Genomic DNA, 20,029 nt, shown 5'->3' with positions numbered 1-20,029 from the left:
GTTGCCTTTTTACCCCTTGTAAACCCAGAACGGCAAGTTATTGCAACCCTGATGTTTTGCTATTTCGCTTTTACTTGCTGAGTCTTTCTTGTTCCTGTTTTCTTTAGGTGTAAACTCTCATGCCTTGCTTTCTTACTTTGTGCCTGCTCCTCCATGCAGACCTTGCGTTAAGGTCCTGCTACAACATTGTTGCTGTGTATGTGCATGGTGTCTCTGCTTTCCGCTTTGGGCCCTAGCTTACTCTTGCTACATACTCCAGTACGGATTTTACCTCAATCGAATGCATATATATTGCAATGTCTTGTTAGACCACACTGGCCACTGCTATACCGCTCTACATATCAACAAAGTCTAGCGTGTGTTATGTTACTCTTCTTCCTCTCGGATTCCTGTGTCTAAACACTGTTTGGCTGCTCACTTTGACCTGCTTTAAGCACTCTACCCCGGAGTCCAGTTAAAACATGGCTGCTCTGTCGGAAATATGCAACAACTCTGGAATGAACATCCAAAGCACAATTCTTACAAAATGTATGTGACATCAATGAGTGTGTCTGAAGGGCCACGGGACCTGCTTTTGGTTATTCTGTAAAATGTGCATTGATTTGAATTCACCCTTGACTAGTATCAAGGATCCAATTTGGAGTGTACATGATAGGCGTCAAGTTATACCGTTCGCTTGTGATTCATCAAAGCAATGTGCCTTCATGATAAAGACGCAGTGAATTAGTCAGGTAATAATATTTTAGAAATTAATTAACTTGCTAGAGTACTGAATTAAAATGGAATTCTTGTACAAAACATTCTTTCGTTGATAGTGATACGATTGGAAATAACGTCGTAGCAAAAACGGTTAATTAGCAATCACACTTTTAAAAATAGTTTGTCAAACAAACGGTGAGGCACTAGTCATGCCGACCAAAACACATTAAACATATACACTTGCATCGATTTAGTATAAACATTTTCTCTAAAAGAGTAAGTCCAATTTGTTCTCCCTTTTTGTTGTAGTCACTGAACCTTGATCTTGTTTTAATGTGGTTCTTGTCCTGTTGAAGGCTTCAAGTAAACTAGGAAAAGTCACAGAGATAAAACCTTTGTATCTGAGGAATAGGCCGAAACACAGTGTGTTGAGATGGATCCTCTTTTGTTGTATATGTCAATTTGCTCAACATAGGTAGGAGAATCAATTAAGATGCTGTATGGATGGAATCTTTGTTGCCGATGTTCATGTAATTCTGAAAGGATAATATCCATGTAGAGAATATCACGCTTTAACATCTGTAATTTTTGAAGCATGGACTTTTGTGAACTCTTACTATACATTTTTTGTGAAAAATTAACACTTAAAGAAGTCGTTTTATTTAGGTTATGCTAAATTGTCTTATACCGCACAGCGTTACCATTGGCATAGTCTCCAGGCACTCATATTTATATGTATATAGAAATATGTTCTGCATACATAAAATGGCCATGGATTTGTTAATGGGAGAATTTGTTTTGAGGCTACTGTGCAATGCTGGAGCCAGGTTGAATAGTGTAATTTGATATATGTATAGATAATCACGTTATTTCTGGATGTGAATCAAAAATCCCAGAACAGAGCCAATCTTAATGTTTGTGTTTTCTTGTTTTGATAGTTCAAGACTCGTTGTTTTAGGGCCAAGTGGAGGGGTGCCCCTTTTCTGATATCTAGCATCACACTCTGGCATGTGATCAGCTGTTCCTGTCTGATAGGGCTCACATCGATCAGTGATGAACTCATTGTCACTCAGGGTTAATGGCCGAGGGCTTACTTATCAGCATTCAAAAATAAAGAAAATGGCAATTAGCTGCGATTGCCACTTGGAGTTCATACAAATCTATTATTGGGCTGTTACTGTCAATGGTAGTTGCTGCGGTTACGGCAACATTCCATTGTTAGGGTTCTCTTGTCACATTTTTCTGAATCCTAAACTGTGTTTTTTTCTCCGCTTGTTTTTTTGATTTTCGGCTTTATTTCTGTGTACAGGGGGACTTGTAGTGAAGCCCACTGACAGTGCAAACCTTTTCCTGCTGTGCTGCCCTGGTAGCTCAAAAGGCTTCCAGGAAAGGGGTGTTTTTAAGCACCCAAGATTGGACTTTGGGTGATTCTTGCAACCTATAAGGGTGCTGTAGAATAGACTGGCAGCAGCTGCATTTAGTTATGGCTTCGTCAATGGTTGTAGCCATTGTTACAGAATTAGTAGCCATTTGGGTACTAATGTCTTTTAAGTCCCGCTCCTGGCCATTTTGTTTTGTGGCCTTTCCTTGTCTATGGGTGCCACCAGGTAGCATACAATGGCTGTTGTCTGGAAATGGGATCCCTTTGAGCCCAGACCTAAAGTCTCCAAGTAGGTTAGCCTAGTTTTCTGCCCCAGACGCGCCCACTACGCATCCTCCCTGGGTGGAGCAGGGCCAGCTAGATGGGCTGGAAGCAAGAACCCCTGTGTGCTATCCTGTGGTCTGATTGGAGGGCTGACTTAGACTAGCCCATGAGTGAATGTGCTATCAGTGGGGGCCCCATTCATTCATAGCTTCTTACCTGAATTGCTCGAGCACTATTGCTAAAGATGCGTGGCTGCTGCTCTAGACCCGTACTGGCCACAGTGTCTGGACAATGGCTCCTTGGTCATTGCTGTCAGATTTCTCTTAAGTTACTGGAAAACACTCATGTGCCCTTCCTCATGCTCCCACCAGTCCTCCTTGTTGCTAGGACTGGCTATTCCATTTATTTTACAGTTTTATGGCAGTTTTGTTTGTGCCTCCCTGCAGAATCCTCCCTCAAGGGGGTGTGGCCTGGATGACTGGCGGGTCACTGTCACTATGTCTTAGCTCCGCCTTGAGCTAACCTGGGTTGCCTGGATTCCTATTTCTTGGCTGGGTACACTCTACCACGTTGAGCTGCCCTGGCTCCTTGGTCAGGTTCTTCCATCCTCTTGGTGGCCTCTGTCACCGCTGCTCATCTGCCTTGTGGATCAGTCTCCTGGGTACATGGGTAATTCCTCCTTTCACCGTCTGGGTCGTTGTTGGTCAAGGGTTCAAACAGCTTGGCAGTAGAGCACCGCTCCAGACCTGTAACATTATCCGATTCTCCCACTGTTCCTGGACCGAATTAGCAGTGACTTCCAACGCGAGTACTAATTCCCAGGAATTGGGGTCCTGCTTTATTACTTGGAATCATTGTCAGGAATCCCCTGGATTCAGGAGTATGCCCCCTCACCCCCCATGTATTATGATTTTTTGCATTGGTCCAATCCTGCCCCGCTTCTTTCCTCTTGTCAGCTAGTCGCGAACCTGGAGCTGGAATTCAATAAAGAGCCCCCTTTGAATCTTCTGTGAGTTGGTTGCTTTTTGTGCTGCTCATGTTGGGTAGCACTGGAACTTTCGCGGCTTTAACTCATATCGACAGGTTTGCCGAAAGACGTTGCTCTGTTATTTCCTACAGAAACATCTACAAACTTTAAAGATTCCTTCCAAGTGACTGAAAGTGTTACTTACTTGAACTCTGACATTTTTAGGGGATCCCTTTAAGGTCCCTAGAGTTTTACACCAGACTTGATTTTTAGCTGGCACCTCTGATTCACAAGGGGCGTAAGAGGAATACATCCCTGCCCACAGAAAGGTACTGGTGTTACACTATCTGTCATTGGTTATTTTGGTGCCACCTTTTTCTAGAGTATATTGTAACGGCGTAGGTCTAGCATTTTAAGCATGTGGTCTAACTTCTAGTAACCCCTCCGGCCTTGTTTATTTTCTCTTCTGCTGCTTCCTATACTTTGTGCTTTATCTGTGGGTCACTGGAATGACTGTACTAGAGGTCGCGGGGAGTACTGTGCAGGTCGCTGTACCGGCAAACTGCTTTCTGAACACGGTACTGGTCTCTGGGGGTCCCCTTTACTTCCCACCCCGTAGCATCATCGTGAACAGGATTCGCTGCCAGGCTCAGCGTTATCTGTAGGAGTGGGAAGGATCTGCACCATGGCTCTTTGCTATTTTGGATGCATGCACTGATTTGCAATAGGTTTGTGTCCTAAACCTAAGACGCTTATATGAGCTTCTAAGGATTGTTTGTAACTATGTAATAAAGTGCATATCTTTCTAGCTTACCACCTGTGAAGTGTTCTCATTTGTGTGATCTATTAGGCCTAAATGTACTGGTCCATTAACCTTCTCCCCTCTTCTGAGGAATGTCAAGACTGCTCTGCTGTGCTACAAAAACTAACCATTATATTTGGTAGACACCCTGTGTAACTTTTCAGATACAAATTCTTACCCCCCTGAGCAGAGGGCTGTGGCATATCCATCTAACATTTGCTCAGGACAATAACTGACCTTTGATTGGCTGATATTTGAGCCATATCTTCAGCTGGCGTTCACACCTACCTGTGATTGGACTGTTATTGTCGTCCCCTGGGATCCAGGTCAGTCGCACACTTCTCTCTGCTAAGTCGGTCAGCTCCAAATCCCTTGGACGATCCGGTTTATCTATAAACCCAAAGAAAAAAGCAGTACTGATAAAGTGCATAAAATGTCCCGGACACATCAACACAAAACTATGGAAGAGTCACCTTCATGGCGATTCCCACTTTCTTAGTCCTTCCTCTTCCATCTTCCCTTCTAGCAGGGAATCCCCTCCACCCCACAGGCTGGCCTGCAAAGCATCTCTAAAAGAGTGTGGTCACTTAAGAACCTTAGAATGTGTCTCTGTGTGCTGCGTCCCTTGGTACGCAGGCCTGCCCCTTCAGAATGGCCTAACCGTCGCAGCTTGTTCCACATGTGTTTCCCCTATATAAAAGCAACGGTGGAGCATGACACAATTGGTGTGTATGTGTTTATATATTTGTAATACAAGCACTGTGCACATGGTGGATGAAGCGATCCAATCGTTAAGTGCTTCTCAACTGCTGAGCATGCACTTATCAAATGATAAAGGAACCTGGTGGTGAGGGGAGGTAATAGGAACATTGAAAGTCAAAAGCAGACCTGGATACATATGACAAACATTGCATAACTGTAATTGTTTTTCTGTTGCTTGTATCTGCTTGGATTCACATGATTTGCATAGGTCGACATCTAGTGGTGAGAGTGAAGTATTACATGACTTGTTTTCGAATTTGAAAGGGATAATACACACTTACACCTGCTGCTGCCACTGTTACCCTTTCCTGATGGGTTGCCCTTAGAAGCCCATATAGCTACAGGGCAGGGGTGCATTTTAAGTAACTCGTTTTGGTACCAAGGTGATTCTAGCACCCTGAAAAGGTGCTGTGGAGAGTAGTTTGCTGCAATTGAGTTTTGGATACACCAGGGTTGTAGCCACGTTTAGCACTTTAGTAGCCCAGTGGCACTGCTCCGAGCCCTTTTGGATGTGGATGATGAGGCTCGTCCAGTATGGATGTCACAAAGGCACCAATGGTTGTGGTTACAATTGCTGTAGGCTGGAGCGGTAGAAGGAGACAGAGCAGTTTTTGGCATGTTTAACAAGTGATTTATTTAAAATATAAGAAAATAGCCTTTCTATCCCTATTTTATGGGTTTTCCCTACCTAACAAAACTAACTAGGGAGCTCATTAGGTCCAAAAATAAACTGCCTCTCCTCCGTCTCAAAGCTAATCTATACTGGCCCTACCACTAAGAGAAAACAACAAAAGGTCCAGGAGAATGACTCCCCTTCTCTGGCCAGACTTTTCCAGCCCTAGTAGATGATTTTAATAATAACTAATTTTGATATAGCGCTACAAACCCGCAGGTATCTAAGCACTGCAATAACAGTTGTTATTATCCCACTGCGTGGTACTCAATTTATCGACTTCGCAAGGATGAAAGGCTGAGTTGGCCCTGCCGGGATTTGAACCTGCGTCAGCAGGCTACGCATGGATGTCAGAGTGAGTGCTCAACTCGCTGTGCTATCTGAACGGCCATTGGCTCTGTCAGATCTTCTTGGATTAACTTGTTCAGTTCCTCTCTGGGACTCTTCCACCTTTCTGGAGCCCCTCTTCCTTTTTTAGATAAACACCTTCTCCACGCGGTGTTTGGGTTTTGATCCCATCATACTTTGATTTCTTGAAGTGTCTCTTTAAAGTTCCCTTCTCCCCATACTTTAGGGGTTTGGAAATTCCTCTTTACTTGACCTTGGTTCTCTGTATTCCTCTGATTCCGTACTTCCTCGTGAACACCACGTTTCATATCAAAGTTCTCTTGATCTGATAAACAGTCTTTCTCTTTGGGATGATTATAGCAGCCCAACCAACTGTGTGTGTCCCTTTGTTCAGTTCCTGTCTTGCTTTAATGAGTAAGACAGGTTCCACTGGGATTCTCCTTCTTATGGGTATTTGACCTTTCAGTGGGACGAGTAAACTGAATCCCAGAGTTACTCTCACTGTGATAGATACTTGCTATTCACTGGGATGAGTAAGCTGAGTACCGGAGTTGTTCTCACTCTTATGGACACTCACTGGTCCATTCACTGGGACGAGTAGACCGAGTCTCACAGTTATTCTCACTCTTATGTAGACTTTTGCATGCTCTGGGATGAGTAGACCGAGTCTCACAGTTATTCTCATTCTTATGTAGACTTTTGCATGCTCTGGGATGAGTAGACCGAGTCTCACAGTTATTCTCACTCTTATGTAGACTTTTGCATGCTCTGGGATGAGTAGACCGAGTCTTGTAGTATTTCTCAATCTTACAGACACTTGGCCATTTGCTGGGACGAGTAGAGTCAGTACTGTAGTTATTCTCACTCTTATGGATATTTGTCCATTCACTGGGACGAGTAGGCTGAGTGTGCTCTTGGTCCCCATATCTCCTCCCGGGTCTCCTGCCTCTCCTGTTACCTTCTTTCTCACTGACTAGCGTCACCGGGTATTTCTCCAGGATCGGGGTGACACTCTGAGTCAGAACAGTGCCTGCGTTCACTCTGAATCATTTTGTTCTTCCTCACGGCTTCGCAGAGCCAACGCTGTAGCGGTCTCAGCGTTGTTTTGGACTGGACAGTCCACTTCCTACAGGTCGCACCAGCGGTTCACGTCTCTGGGTCTTCTTCCCTGCATGGCTCAGCCTTTTGCTTTCTTCATACCTCCTCGTTACTCCCACTGGTCAAACCCTCCCGACAGAGGATCTCCAGGTCTCTGCAGCTTCCATCTCCTCGCTGATTCCAACTTCCCAGTCTCACAGCTCTTCCGTAGTCCTTCCATTTTTATATTAGGCTTCCAAGTCCTCCCCAGCAGAGTATTAAAGTACTTTCTCTCTTTTTTGTGAAGCAGTCTCCCTTGTTCATTCTTCATCCTCACCCTCACTGTTTACTTGGCTTCCAACCAGTGAGCGATCAGCATTACTCGCTCATCTCTCTTCTTCTTCTAAGTATTATTATCAGTTGTTTCTTCAAGTTGAATGTTGGGTCTAATATTACTATAAGAAACAGTGACATGTTCCGATGGACTTCTCTGAAGCCTGGATGTTATTGTCAACCCACCAGAAAGGGTTTCAGGGAGTTCCGCAATGAAATGGGAGTCCTTGTCCCCAAAAGAGGAGTCTCTCCCTGTGAAGTCCCGCACACCGCCACCCCTAGGGGTAAAGTTGCGTAGCATGCTCACCTCCCTAGACTCACAAGGAAAGGCTCTCCACTGGGGAGAAGTGCCGAAACCCTGCGATTCGACACTTATTTAAAGCCCTCCAAACTTCCCAATAAACATCTAGTGTGAGAGTGCCTGTGGGTGTGGCAGTTTTTAGGGCTAGCCTGATCGGCTGCCTGCCTGCAGTGTGATTGGTGTGGTGAATGTAATATCAGTGAGTGATCCTGTGCACTGTCAGATTCATTCCCGATTCTTACTGGAACACGGTTGGGTGATGGTGAACACTAAATAGCCTGTTTCTGGCAGACTAGGACCAGGCACCTTTCCCCTTCTATCCTGCACCTTCCCTGCTTCTGGAATCCCATCCATGGCTCTTCGTTTGATGTTTTCCGTCCTTCTAGCTGGTCTTACTGGCTGTTCTTGCTGGAGTCATCCTCACTCGCAGTTGCTGTATCCGGGTAATATCTTTCTGGACCACCTGCCTATGGCATGGTGCCCTTACTGGCTTTCCTGGCATGAAAACCTGAGTGGTCTGCTGCTGCTCTGCATCAGCTCTGTCATGCATCATCTCTAGCCATTTCCTTCATGGTGCGATAGTATCTTGTTGGATGGCTGCTCCCCTTGGTTCACCTGCAACGTTGGCCAGTTCTTTCGGGTTCAGGTCTGCTGTCTTCATGCCTGCTATCTTCTGTCTCTTGCGTCGTCTTTCCAGGTGTCTCCTTGGTTGTGCCTTTGGTTCGAGTCCATCTACTCTGAGTCCCAAAAGCTGCTAGCCTGACCTAGACTTAAGAGGCAAACCCGCTAGCACACTTGCTGTTCCTGGACCAAATTCTCTGCAACCAGTCCCTGGTCCTGATTTGATAGTTGGCCGCATTCTCAGGGTCACTTTGGTCTGGGAGTAGAGTGGTTTTGAAGACCCCCTCTTCCATTGTTCTCTATTGTCTGAAGTATACCTTCTGCTCCTTTGCAACCGATTCTTCCAAGCCTTCGGATTCTCGAACCCTGGGCTGGAACTCTACTTGTGGACCCACTCTAGCACCCCCTGAGGCAGACTGGCCCTCCTCCTGCACCTGTGGGGCAGAAGGAGAATTTAGCTAACTTTTCCCCATCGCTGCAGAAGATATATGGAATACTGTCCTATTGTTACCTATCCAAGAACCTTTAGAAACTTCTTGGACTACTTCAGAGTGACTTATAATAGGTACTTACCTGAAGTGAGGCATTTTCTCTAGGTCACCCTATGGCGACATGGAGTATTTAGAAGAAAAAATATAATGTTAGACTGTACCTGTGATTAACTGCAGATTTTAGTAGAATAGATCACTGCAGTTCACTCTGCGCCTAGGAAACCACAGGTATTCTCTTCTGTGGATGAGTGGGCGGCTTCTCCACCTTACTTGAGTCCCGCTGCTTGTGCCCCCTTCACAAAGCTGACTGCTGCCTGCTCATTGACCCCTTACTGGATATCATCTAACGGTGAACCCTCGCTGACCACAGCGCCTGCCCTTCACAGAAGCTGGAGTGCTCAGAAGGTGGAAGTCACATCACACAGAAATGTTTGCACACCCAAAGCATCTCTTAAAGCCTGAATATCCACTTTTGGTTTGTAACGCCCAATCAGGAATAAGAGAGAGAGAAAAATGACATTAGCCCTGTGAGTAACCAACCGAAGTTGACAGGTCACCTTAAAGAAATGGAGGCGAGAGCGGTAAAAAGCTTTCCATACTTGCCTGCAGGCAGGAAAAAACAGGACCAAGGTATTGCAGATGTAGGCAATATATATTTGAGCGTGGCAAGCGTGTGAAGGGACACAATGTACAAAATGACACTTCTAAAGATTTTCAAGTGACACATTTTTTTTAGAGATGCTTTTTGGAACTAGCCATGGAGGAGGTACATCCCAAACAGATGGAATGTGGGAGACTTCCTATGAAAGGAAAACTTCTACATTTCCACCCATAACTTCCTGCAAACAAACACACACACACAAGCATCTGTGTACACACACACACACACACACACACGCACGCACGCACGCACGCACGCACGCACACACGCTCACACGCTCACATACACAAGCCTCCACAAACACGCACGCAGTGAAGACGGGTTTATGGTGGATGGTAGTGGACACTTGGATGAGACCTCAGGCATTCCACATATATCTATCAGAGCCTAGAGGGTGATACTAGAAAAGACAAACCATACCTTTATGCAGGCGCTACTCTCCAATCTATGGATGCAGCTTGTCTGAGCAGCAGTCAAAAGACATGCACAGAATATTACACTCTCTATAGATGTCACTCACAAAAAAACACTACACAAGGTACTATGGTTTCATTAACATTCTCTATACAGGCAGGCAGCGGGCCCCTAGAAGTCAAAGTGGTCAGGAGAATGGGTTTAGTTTGGAAGGATTACCTTTGGGTAAGGCTGTCATGCGACTAGTTGGAGACGAAGGGATGGCTGCAAGGTAAGGTACAGGTTAAAGGTTAATGGTTAGTTCATTCAGTAAATGTTTACACAGGATAAATAAAAACAGGAGTTAAAAGTAGTCCAGCTCCACACAAAACGAAAATATAACCACATGTTTTAACAGGATTAATCTGTTTTAGTGCCAGTTAGAGGTGGATTAATAGGATTGGCAGAACAGGCTTGGCTGAGACGCATTGCATGCTGGGGTGAAGAGCAATTGCTGGCGAACATGAGAGTTGCAGCTCTTAAAAAGAGGTAGAGATTTGTAGATGTGTCAGTGGTGGAGGACATAGCCCCTCTCTGGGAGTGGGTGGTGCACTAAGGTTGGTGGGAGATATTTCATGGTTGACTGAAGTTCTCCAGTCTATGGGGGCTAGTATTGTTGCTTTGGTGTGACATGTTACCTGTCTCTCGCCCGGCAGGACCCAGGGAGGCTTTCAAGTGCAAGATCTGAAACATGGGATTATCCTTGGGGTAATCCATGAAGAGCCCACAGAGCACGGTGTGACGAATCACAGAGCACTCTGTGATAAATCACTGGGATTTGTCCCTTTTCCCCAAGGGGGAGCCCCCCCCTGCGACACTAGGGAGGTGAGCCCGCTCTGCAATACCCTCCTTAGGGGTTGAGGCAAGTGGGATCTCACCGGGAGATTCCCCCTTTGAGGATAAGGACTCCCGTTCCCAAGATGAACTCCGTAGAGGACCTGCCAAAGTACCATCTTTAAGACTTCCTGATAACAAGATCTGTGAAGAAACGGCCAATATATGTTACTGCCAAACTACAACAGAAAACCTCTTTGATAACTCCCATTCCACTGGGACGAGGAAGAGGACGTACCGAGGAGAAGAGAATCCACCAGAGAAAGAGAAGAGGGAAGAGATTCTTATGCAGCTGAAGCCCCACGGCTACGTCAATCCAAAATGAGGAGGAGAAAGGAGAAATGAAAACGCAGCCTGCAAACTTCAAACAAAGACACACCCACTACAGAGAGCGAAACCCACAGCATCCTGCAGCAGCAAGGATTCGAGAGATACCAGGTGTGATACCGCTGGTAGCAAGGACGCTGGATGAAATAAAGCGGGATGCACAGCGTCCCAAAGCCAAGGAGCAGAAAGACGCAGAGATTGGAGGCGTGACCACGGGAGGTTTGTGGTGGACCAGGGGCCCAGATAACAACGCAGAGACCATTCGATATAGGCCAGTACCCTCTCCAAGACGTAGGAAGAAGAAACGGATGAGAGAACATGAGACGCCCGACTGAGAAAAAAGGAAGCAGCTCATCAACAAATGAGAAACCCGGTGAGGTTAACCCAACAAACTGAAGGTAATAGGGGTAACAGGAGACCCGGGGGAATGAAAGATAATGATTACTGGAATGCTCATACTCGTTACAGTCAAGAGAAAGAAGACCCAACAAGAGTGATTGGCATGTTCATACTCGTCACAGTCAAGAGAGAACATATAACAAAAGTAAATGAGAATAATTATTGGAGTCCTCATCCTCGTCTTAGTAAAAAGAGGAATGTTGTAACGTCAATATCAAGAGAATAGGAAGATATATTTTTGGAATGACCCAAATTATGCTAAATCCAAAGAAGGCCTAGGACAACTAAAAGAACAGGCCAGAACAGGCAAACCTGAGAACAAGTTGGACTTTGTAGAAATAAACCAAGAGAAGGAGAAAAGGAGAGATGAGGACTATGAACTGGTCAATAATGAAGAAAATTACGAGGTAAGCCTTTAGGGAAGAACAGAAAGATCAATCCTTATAGTAAAAGCCAGAGGAAGAAACAGGAGTCTAGAAGTATGATAAAGAAACTGTATGAACTGATAAAAGTCATTACTAGAAAAGGTCATCTACTGAAAAGTGGCTGAGATAAAACTCATCGAACCTCAGGAGAAGGGAGACAGCCTTCTCACTTTGAGCTGTTAAAAATAGTCGTAAGGTTAGATAGGACAGAGTCGGACAGTGGACTGTTTCATTTATAGACAGTCACTGACATGCACCTTAGCTAGTTTTGCTAGGTAGGGATGACTTAAAGAATAGGGAAAGATAGGCTTTGGTCCTATTCTTTAATAAACACCTTTCTAGAACGTATAATACTTCCTCTGACCTACCACAACTGCCAGGAGAGTAAAGGCCAGTCACTGCCTGCCCTGAAGGACCCAGGGAGGCTTTCATGTGCAAGATCAGAAACCTGGGATTAACACTAGGGTGCTCCATGCAGAGCCAACAGAGCACTACCAGGAGAGTAAAAGTCAGTCACTGCTTGCCCTGCAGGACACAAGGCTTTCAAGTGCAAGATCAGAAACCTGGCATTATCCATGGGGTGCTCCATACAGAGCCAACAGAGCACTGCCGGGAGAGTAAAAGTCAGCCACTGCTTGGCCTGCAGGACCCATGAGGCTTTCAAGTGCAAGATATGGGCACAATGAAAGCCTGTCTGGATTGGGGCAATGAAGTCTGAGTCGACTGAATATATGGGCACCAAGAAAGCTTGTGGGGTTTAGGGCAGTGATGTCTGAATCGACTGAATGTATGGGCACCAAGAAAGCATGCATGGATTAGAGCAATGATGTCTGAATCGACTGAATGTATGGGCACCAAGAAAGCCTATGTGGATTAGGGCAATGAAGTCTGAGTCGGCTGAATATATGGGCACCAAGAAAGCCTGTGCCGATTAGGGCAATACTGTCTGAATGAACTGAATGTATGGGCACCATGAAAGCCTGTGTGGATTAGGGCAATGATGTCTGAGTCGACTGACTATATGGGCAACAAGAAAGCCTGTGTGGATTAGGGCAATGATGTCTGAGTTGGCTGAATATATGGGCACCAAGAAAGCCTGTGTCGATTAGGGCAATTAAGTCTGAGTCAGCTGACTATATGGGCACCAAGAAAGCCTGTGTCGATTAGGGCAATGATGTCCGAGTTGGCTGAATATATGGGCACCAGGAAAGCCTGTGTGGATTAGGGCAATGAAGTCTGAGTCTCGGCTGAATATATGGGCACCAAGAAAGCCTGTGTGAATTAGGGGAATGAAGTCTGAGTCGGCTGAATACATGGGAACCAAGAAAGCCTGTGTGGATTAGGGCACTGAAGACTGAGTCGACTGACTACATGGGCACCAAGAAAGCCTGTGTAAATTAGGGGAATGAAGTCTGAGTCGGCTGAACACATGGGAACCAAGAAAGCCTGTGTGGATTAGGGCAATGATGTCTGAGTTGGCTGAATATATGGGCACCAAGAAAGCCTGTGTGGATTAGGGCAATGATGTCTGAGTTGGCTGAATATATGGGCACCAAGAAAGCCTGTGTGGATTAGGGCAATGAAGTCTGAGTTGGCTGAATATATGGGCACCAAGAAAGCCTGTGTGGATTAGGGCACTGATGTCTGAGTTGGCTGAATATATGGGCACCAAGAAAGCCTGTGTGGATTAGGGCTATGATGTCTGAGTTGGCTGAATATATGGGCACCAAGAAAGCCTGTGTCGATTAGGGCAATGATGTCCGAGTTGGCTGAATATATGGGCACCAGGAAAGCCTGTGTGGATTAGGGCACTGAAGACTGAGTCGACTGACTACATGGGCACCAAGAAAGCCTGTGTAAATTAGGGGAATGAAGTCTGAGTCGGTTGAATATATGGGCACCAGGAAAGCCTGTGTGGATTAGGGCACTGATGTCTGAGTTGGCTGAATATATGGGCACCAAGAAAGCCTGTGTGGATTAGGGCACTGATGTCTGAGTTGGCTGAATATATGGGCACCAAGAAAGCCTGTGTGGATTAGGGCAATGATGTCTGAGTTGGCTGAATATATGGGCACCAAGAAAGCCTGTGCCGATTAGGGCAATACTGTCTGAATCAACTGAATGTATGGGCACCATGAAAGCCTGTGTGGATTAGGGCAATGAAGTCTGAGTCGGCTGAATACATGGGAACCAAGAAAACCTGTGTGGATTAGGGCAATGATGTCTGAGTCGACTGACTATATGGGCAACAAGAAAGCCTGTGTGGATTAGGGCAATGATGTCTGAGTTGGCTGAATATATGGGCACCAAGAAAGCCTGTGTCGATTAGGGCAATTAAGTCTGAGTCAGCTGACTATATGGGCACCAAGAAAGCCTGTGTCGATTAAGGCAATGATGTCCGAGTTGGCTGAATATATGGGCACCAGGAAAGCCTGTGTGGATTAGGGCAATGAAGTCTGAGTCTCGGCTGAATATATGGGCACCAAGAAAGCCTGTGTGAATTAGGGGAATGAAGTCTGAGTCGGCTGAATACATGGGAACCAAGAAAGCCTGTGTGGATTAGGGCACTGAAGACTGAGTCAACTGACTACATGGGCACCAAGAAAGCCTGTGTAAATTAGGGGAATGAAGTCTGAGTCGGCTGAACACATGGGAACCAAGAAAGCCTGTGTGGATTAGGGCAATGATGTCTGAGTTGGCTGAATATATGGGCACCAAGAAAGCCTGTGTGGATTAGGGCAATGATGTCTGAGTTGGCTGAATATATGGGCACCAAGAAAGCCTGTGTGGATTAGGGCAATGAAGTCTGAGTTGGCTGAATATATGGGCACCAAGAAAGCCTGTGTGGATTAGGGCAATGATGTCCGAGTTGGCTGAATATATGGGCACCAGGAAAGCCTGTGTGGATTAGGGCACTGAAGACTGAGTCGACTGACTACATGGGCACCAAGAAAGCCTGTGTAAATTAGGGGAATGAAGTCTGAGTCGGTTGAATATATGGGCACCAGGAAAGCCTGTGTGGATTAGGGCACTGATGTCTGAGTTGGCTGAATATATGGGCACCAAGAAAGCCTGTGTGGATTAGGGCACTGATGTCTGAGTTGGCTGAATATATGGGCACCAAGAAAGCCTGTGTGGATTAGGGCAATGATGTCTGAGTTGGCTGAATATATGGGCACCAAGAAACCCTGTGTGGATTAGGGCAATGAAGTCTGAGTTGGCTGAATATATGGGCACCAAGAAAGCCTGTGTGGATTAGGGCAATGATGTCTGAGTTGGCTGAATATATGGGCACCAAGAAAGCCTGTGTCGATTAGGGCAATGATGTCCGAGTTGGCTGAATATATGGGCACCAGGAAAGCCTGTGTAAATTAGGGGAATGAAGTCCGAGTCGGCTGAATATATGGCCACCAGGAAAGCCTGTGTGGATTAGGGCAATGATGTCTGAGTCGGCTGAATATCTGGGCACCAGGAAAGCCTGTGTGGATTAGGGCAATGATGTCTGAGTCGGCTGAATATATGGGCACCAGGAAAGCCTGTGTGGATTAGGGCAATGATGTCTGAGTCGGCTGAATATATGGGCACCAGGAAAGCCTGTGTGGATTAGGGCAATGATATCGGAGTTGGCTGAATATATGGGCAACAAGAAAACCTGCTGTGTGGGCAATATGATGCCACAGAACATAATACCTCATTCACAATCCTCAACAGAACACGGCAGAAGGTACAGAGAGATTGAATAAGATGCTTCAGCTGTAACTGTACAAAGGTAATGTAACGCTGGCTCCCACTGACCACAATGGATCATCACTAACCAATAGCTCTTGAGTGTGGTGGTCGTCTGCAGCATTAAACATCAGCATGGATGTGTGTGTCCATAATTGTACAAAGGTAATGGAACGCTGGCTCCCACTGACCACATTGAATCATCACTAACCAATAGCTTTTGAGTGCAGTGGTCGTCTGCAGCATTAAGTGCTCCTTTTCTGGCAGAGTTTCATTAACTAATCAAATTCTGAACAATTACACAAAATGCTGATGCAGGCCTTTTATATGGACTGCCTTTCGGATCCTTCCATCAGGCACAAGTTGCGTGTTCTCCAAAGGTCTGGCACACTTGGCCTACACAAAACAACGGTATAAGTTACCCAGAAATATACCAACAACATGCATTTACTCAAACTGCATGCCCTATTTGAGCCAGACATTAAACGCCAATTGTGACATTAAAGAAATATTATAAATCACGGTCTGCACTCTCCCTGTGCCACTCTGAATGGCAGCTCTCTCCTCGCCCTACCTTGCACCCCCTTGACACAGTCAAAGCTTTTACTTTTACTTTAGTGTGCCCTGATCTGTCTATCAGCCTGACCTGGCATCAGCCCAGCTGACGTGTCCTAATGCCCCTTGCTTGGCACGAGGCCCACTAATGTGCCTGGAGATCTGGAATGACGACTGACATGCTAACATGCCAGCTGATCGTTTATGACCACTGTGGCCACTAGCGGGACTGGGCACTGTCCTGTTACTCCATAACCCTGCAAGCCCTGATACTGCAGGCAGTGGCTAACACTCTTGGATGTTCTCTCAACCCTCCAGATGTGACTTGGTTATAAGGCATACAGCTGTGATATTGGAAGTTCTACCCCACCACCCACCACTACAGGATATGCCTTACCCTGCACAGTGAGGTAGGCTTTGGCAAAGTCGCGGTCCAACTCCGTGCTGGCAATGCAGGTGTAGGCCCCTTGGTCTTTTTCGCCCACACCATATATGGTTAGGGAGTCATCGTCCTTCTTCATCCTGTCAAGAACAAACAAGTGGCGAGTCAGGGGTGCAGATTCAGAACAAGCCAAAGTCTGGAGCAAGTACTAATATGAAAGCATGATGGCCCCAGGAAAGACCTGAGCGAATGCTCAGGTCGCACATGTGATCGTGCCATGGACCTGTGATGGATATTAGTGTGGGGTGAAATGCGCACCCCAGAAGTCTGCCAGCTGCACTCACCTGTTGCCAATGTACAAGGGAGCATCATCCTTTTGCCAGACGACAGTGAGCTTGAGAGTTGGATCGTGCTTTACGCGGCAGTCAAGTCGTGCTGTAGACCCTCTCTTGGCGATTAGGTCTTCAGGTGGATTCACAATCCTAGTGGGGTCTGAACACAGTCACAGGGCATTATTTGTCTACCTGCTAAAGAACAGACTCAGTGCGAAGACACCCACTCCATCCCCCCATCCCGTCTCCAAGACACCTTGTGGGGAAGATGACATGTGTGAGCTAACACCATCCATTGCCTAGAGTAGTAACCAAAAGAAAACCTTGTTGACACCCCTATGGAATAAGACAGTCCTTCTTAACTATGGAAGCCCAGCACTAAGAAATCACCCACAAACTGCTCTCCCAAGAGTGCAGCGACCCAAGAACTACAGAAGAATGTTTCATCCCATGAAGCTTTAGGAAAGGCCTCAGGAGTGGCGATGCAGGCTAATGGCGAAGGAGCGCTGTCACAAACGAACACCTGCCAACTGGACCGAGACATCCGCACATGCAATGTCTCTCGATGGGGAGTCTATTCTGCGCTCACTGCACACATGAGGGACGTTTGGCTCTGTAACCCTGCGACACACGGATCAGCCACTCAATACACAAGACCTTGCATTTCATCATGAAAAAGCAATGAACCTTAATCCTCATTACATAAGCAAGGGAGCCCCCGGAACTGCCGCAGACACTCCTGGTCCATAGACACATCATTGTTAGGGGAACATACCCTCTTCACAAAACACTGCAGCAGGGTTACCCAAGGCGAATGCATGAATCCATGTTCGCATGCCAAAAAAGGAATGGGAGATCCCGATATGAGGCTTTCATTAGCTGTCATGCCAGGCACAGAGGATGCGCCGTCTTTTAAGGAATGTCCCATTATCATCTCAATAACCATCCAAAGATTTAGAAAATACATAAAACACCACACTTTAACATGTCACTCCATTTAATAGGAAGATATAGGACTCATGTCTCCCCTTTCCAGTTTTTCCCACTAGTCTATCATATATTTCACTGCTTTCTTCTGTTAACATTGACACCGCTCTACTTAATCCTTTGCTCTTGGGTCAGAGCATCATCTGGGTATGTTAAGGGATATATAAGGAAATCAACACATATTTCATGTTGCCAGGCTGCTCTTGCATATGTTAATTCATTTTAATGCATTGGAGTCCTTGATTCACCAGAAGAACAGTTCCTCAGTAAAACATTTTTACTGGCACCGAAACCCATAGCCAAGTCCAACAAAACAAGCATGGGATATTTGGGTAAATAGGCCCTCTCTAAACTATCAAGTACACTGGAGGGCTCAGCTCCAGGTATGCTCACCTTTCACCTCCAGGGTGACTTGGTTTTCCGCCTTCCCCAGAGTGTTGGTAGCCACACAAGTGTAGATTCCTTGGTCATCCTTGCGGGTGACTGCGATCTCCAGGCTTCCGTTCTCATGGATTCGGTAATTTCCACTGTCCAGGTTGCTGGTTCGACCATTCTTGAACCTTGAAACATGGAAGAGGCACAGGTCAGGAGGAAGATGCTTCAGGGAAGAGTGAGATTAGGACTCTTAACAGATGTGTGCTTGATATGGGTGGGGTGTTGATGAGGGTGTGCTAGGGGTGGTGGTATAGGTATAGGGAGCAGAGGTAAAGACAGCATGAAAGGGGCAGTACTTACCATCGCAAGGTAGGGACGGGCGAACCAAAGAAAGGGCAGTCCAGGCGAGTCCGGTTGTACTCAATCACTTTGATGAGTTGATTGCGAGGAGAAAGCATTCGAGATGGCACATCTGGAAAGCGAGAGAACGGTTCACACAATTGTTATGAACAAGATTAGGAGCACGGTAGCCACACACGCAGCTTTCTCATAAAGGTTATCATCAACATGATACCATCCAGTGACAAACAGGTACAGAGACTTCTATCGTGACTATCAATAAAGGTCACCTGAGTGGCCGCAGAGCAGCAAAACAAAAACGAATGACTCCTTCCCACGATGACTAAAAAATAATGTTACTTACTGGTAAGACTGATTCTATTGTGTGGTTACCAACTTTAAAAGTCACAGGATAGTATTGGCACAAACGGATAGGTTATATGCCAATCTTAGGAGAAGCATCTCAGAAAACACCCAAGTTCTCGTCTCTGAGAAATCAAGAGCATCAGGCTTCAAGCAGGCAGGGCTAGCATGAAATACTAGAACTACACAAACAATGAAAATACATATCATCATCAAAACCAGAAAAGCAAGACACAAAGTAGCAATGAGGACTCACCCTCCCTTAAACCTCTTCCCCAGCCCAACAGATACCTTTAAAAGCAGTGATTTCCAAGCAATTCTGTCCAAAACCATACATTTCAAATCTGCTTTCTAGGTCCCTGGGAAAACCGCCCCAAAAAAGTGTGATCCTGTTTTAGATCAGAGGGAATAGCATTCTGAGGAAAGACTGAGGAAGATGAAAAGGCCCCCTCACTCATAGTAGATTTCTTGCCCATTGATATCTCTAGATGGAGTAGATCCCTACCCTGTAAATCTCTTCTACCACCAGATATGTAGATGAAAGAGCCACGGTGGACTGTCATGCATGTTATGCATTCTAGTATGACAACAGTGCAGCAAGAACCAGTGGGGTTACATGCCAAATCCACCTCGCTCACACAACAAGGCTGGCAGCCACATGGTGGTCTACGTTTAAAGCGGGTAAAGTTGCAGTGTGCAAACCAGACAGAAGGATCATTTTGTGGCTTATTTTTATTACTCCATAATGTGTATCTTCATTATAGTCATACGTATTGAATATTTACGGCTGCCTAACTCTATGGTGGTTCAGGTTCTCTTAGGCCAGGCTCTTCCTCCTTCACAACTGGTTGGGTTCGCCTGCATCCACAGGCGGGCCGGAAAAAGCTGGCTACAAAAGATAGCTGTCACTTTAAGAAACTTGAAAATGCTGGGGCTACGTCACGCGTCTGTCCCTCTGCAAGCCAGCCCCACACCTCACACCTATGTCACCAACGTTCCACACCCAGTTCCTGGTTTCGGCACTGCCGTTGAATTCATGGATATGCTTATAAGAGGGGATGGCTGGGTGGGCTTTGTGAAGGAGGGAGAGCCTGCACTAAGGGAACCTGAATCACCATGAAGGTAATTTTTTGTTTCACTTTTGTCCTGGCT

General features: G+C 46.0%; 1 protein-coding gene across 14 annotated transcripts in view; it reads right to left on the bottom strand.

Annotated features, from left to right (window-relative positions):
* NFASC (neurofascin) overlaps positions 1 to 20,029 on the bottom strand; it is a 687,691-nt gene that overhangs the window by 196,603 nt on the left and 471,059 nt on the right. For 10 of the 14 annotated variants that reach the window (XM_069633119.1, XM_069633129.1, XM_069633127.1 and 7 more), the window contains 6 exons: positions 18,536 to 18,647; positions 18,194 to 18,360; positions 16,826 to 16,973; positions 16,497 to 16,621; positions 10,014 to 10,058; positions 4,402 to 4,503 (listed from right to left, as the gene is read on the bottom strand). In XM_069633119.1, the coding sequence (XP_069489220.1) occupies positions 4,402 to 4,503; positions 10,014 to 10,058; positions 16,497 to 16,621; positions 16,826 to 16,973; positions 18,194 to 18,360; positions 18,536 to 18,647 (699 nt within the window). The remainder of the gene's footprint in view (positions 1 to 4,401; positions 4,504 to 10,013; positions 10,059 to 16,496; positions 16,622 to 16,825; positions 16,974 to 18,193; positions 18,361 to 18,535; positions 18,648 to 20,029) is intronic. The other 4 variants (XM_069633124.1, XM_069633130.1, XM_069633131.1 and 1 more) reach the window with 1 other exon arrangement.

The sequence above is a fragment of the Ambystoma mexicanum genome, chromosome 13, assembly GCF_040938575.1.
Source record: "Ambystoma mexicanum isolate Mex_15411 chromosome 13, UKY_AmexF1_1, whole genome shotgun sequence".
NCBI classification, from domain to species: domain Eukaryota; kingdom Metazoa; phylum Chordata; class Amphibia; order Caudata; family Ambystomatidae; genus Ambystoma; species Ambystoma mexicanum.
This window is presented reverse-complemented; position numbering and strand designations above follow the sequence as displayed.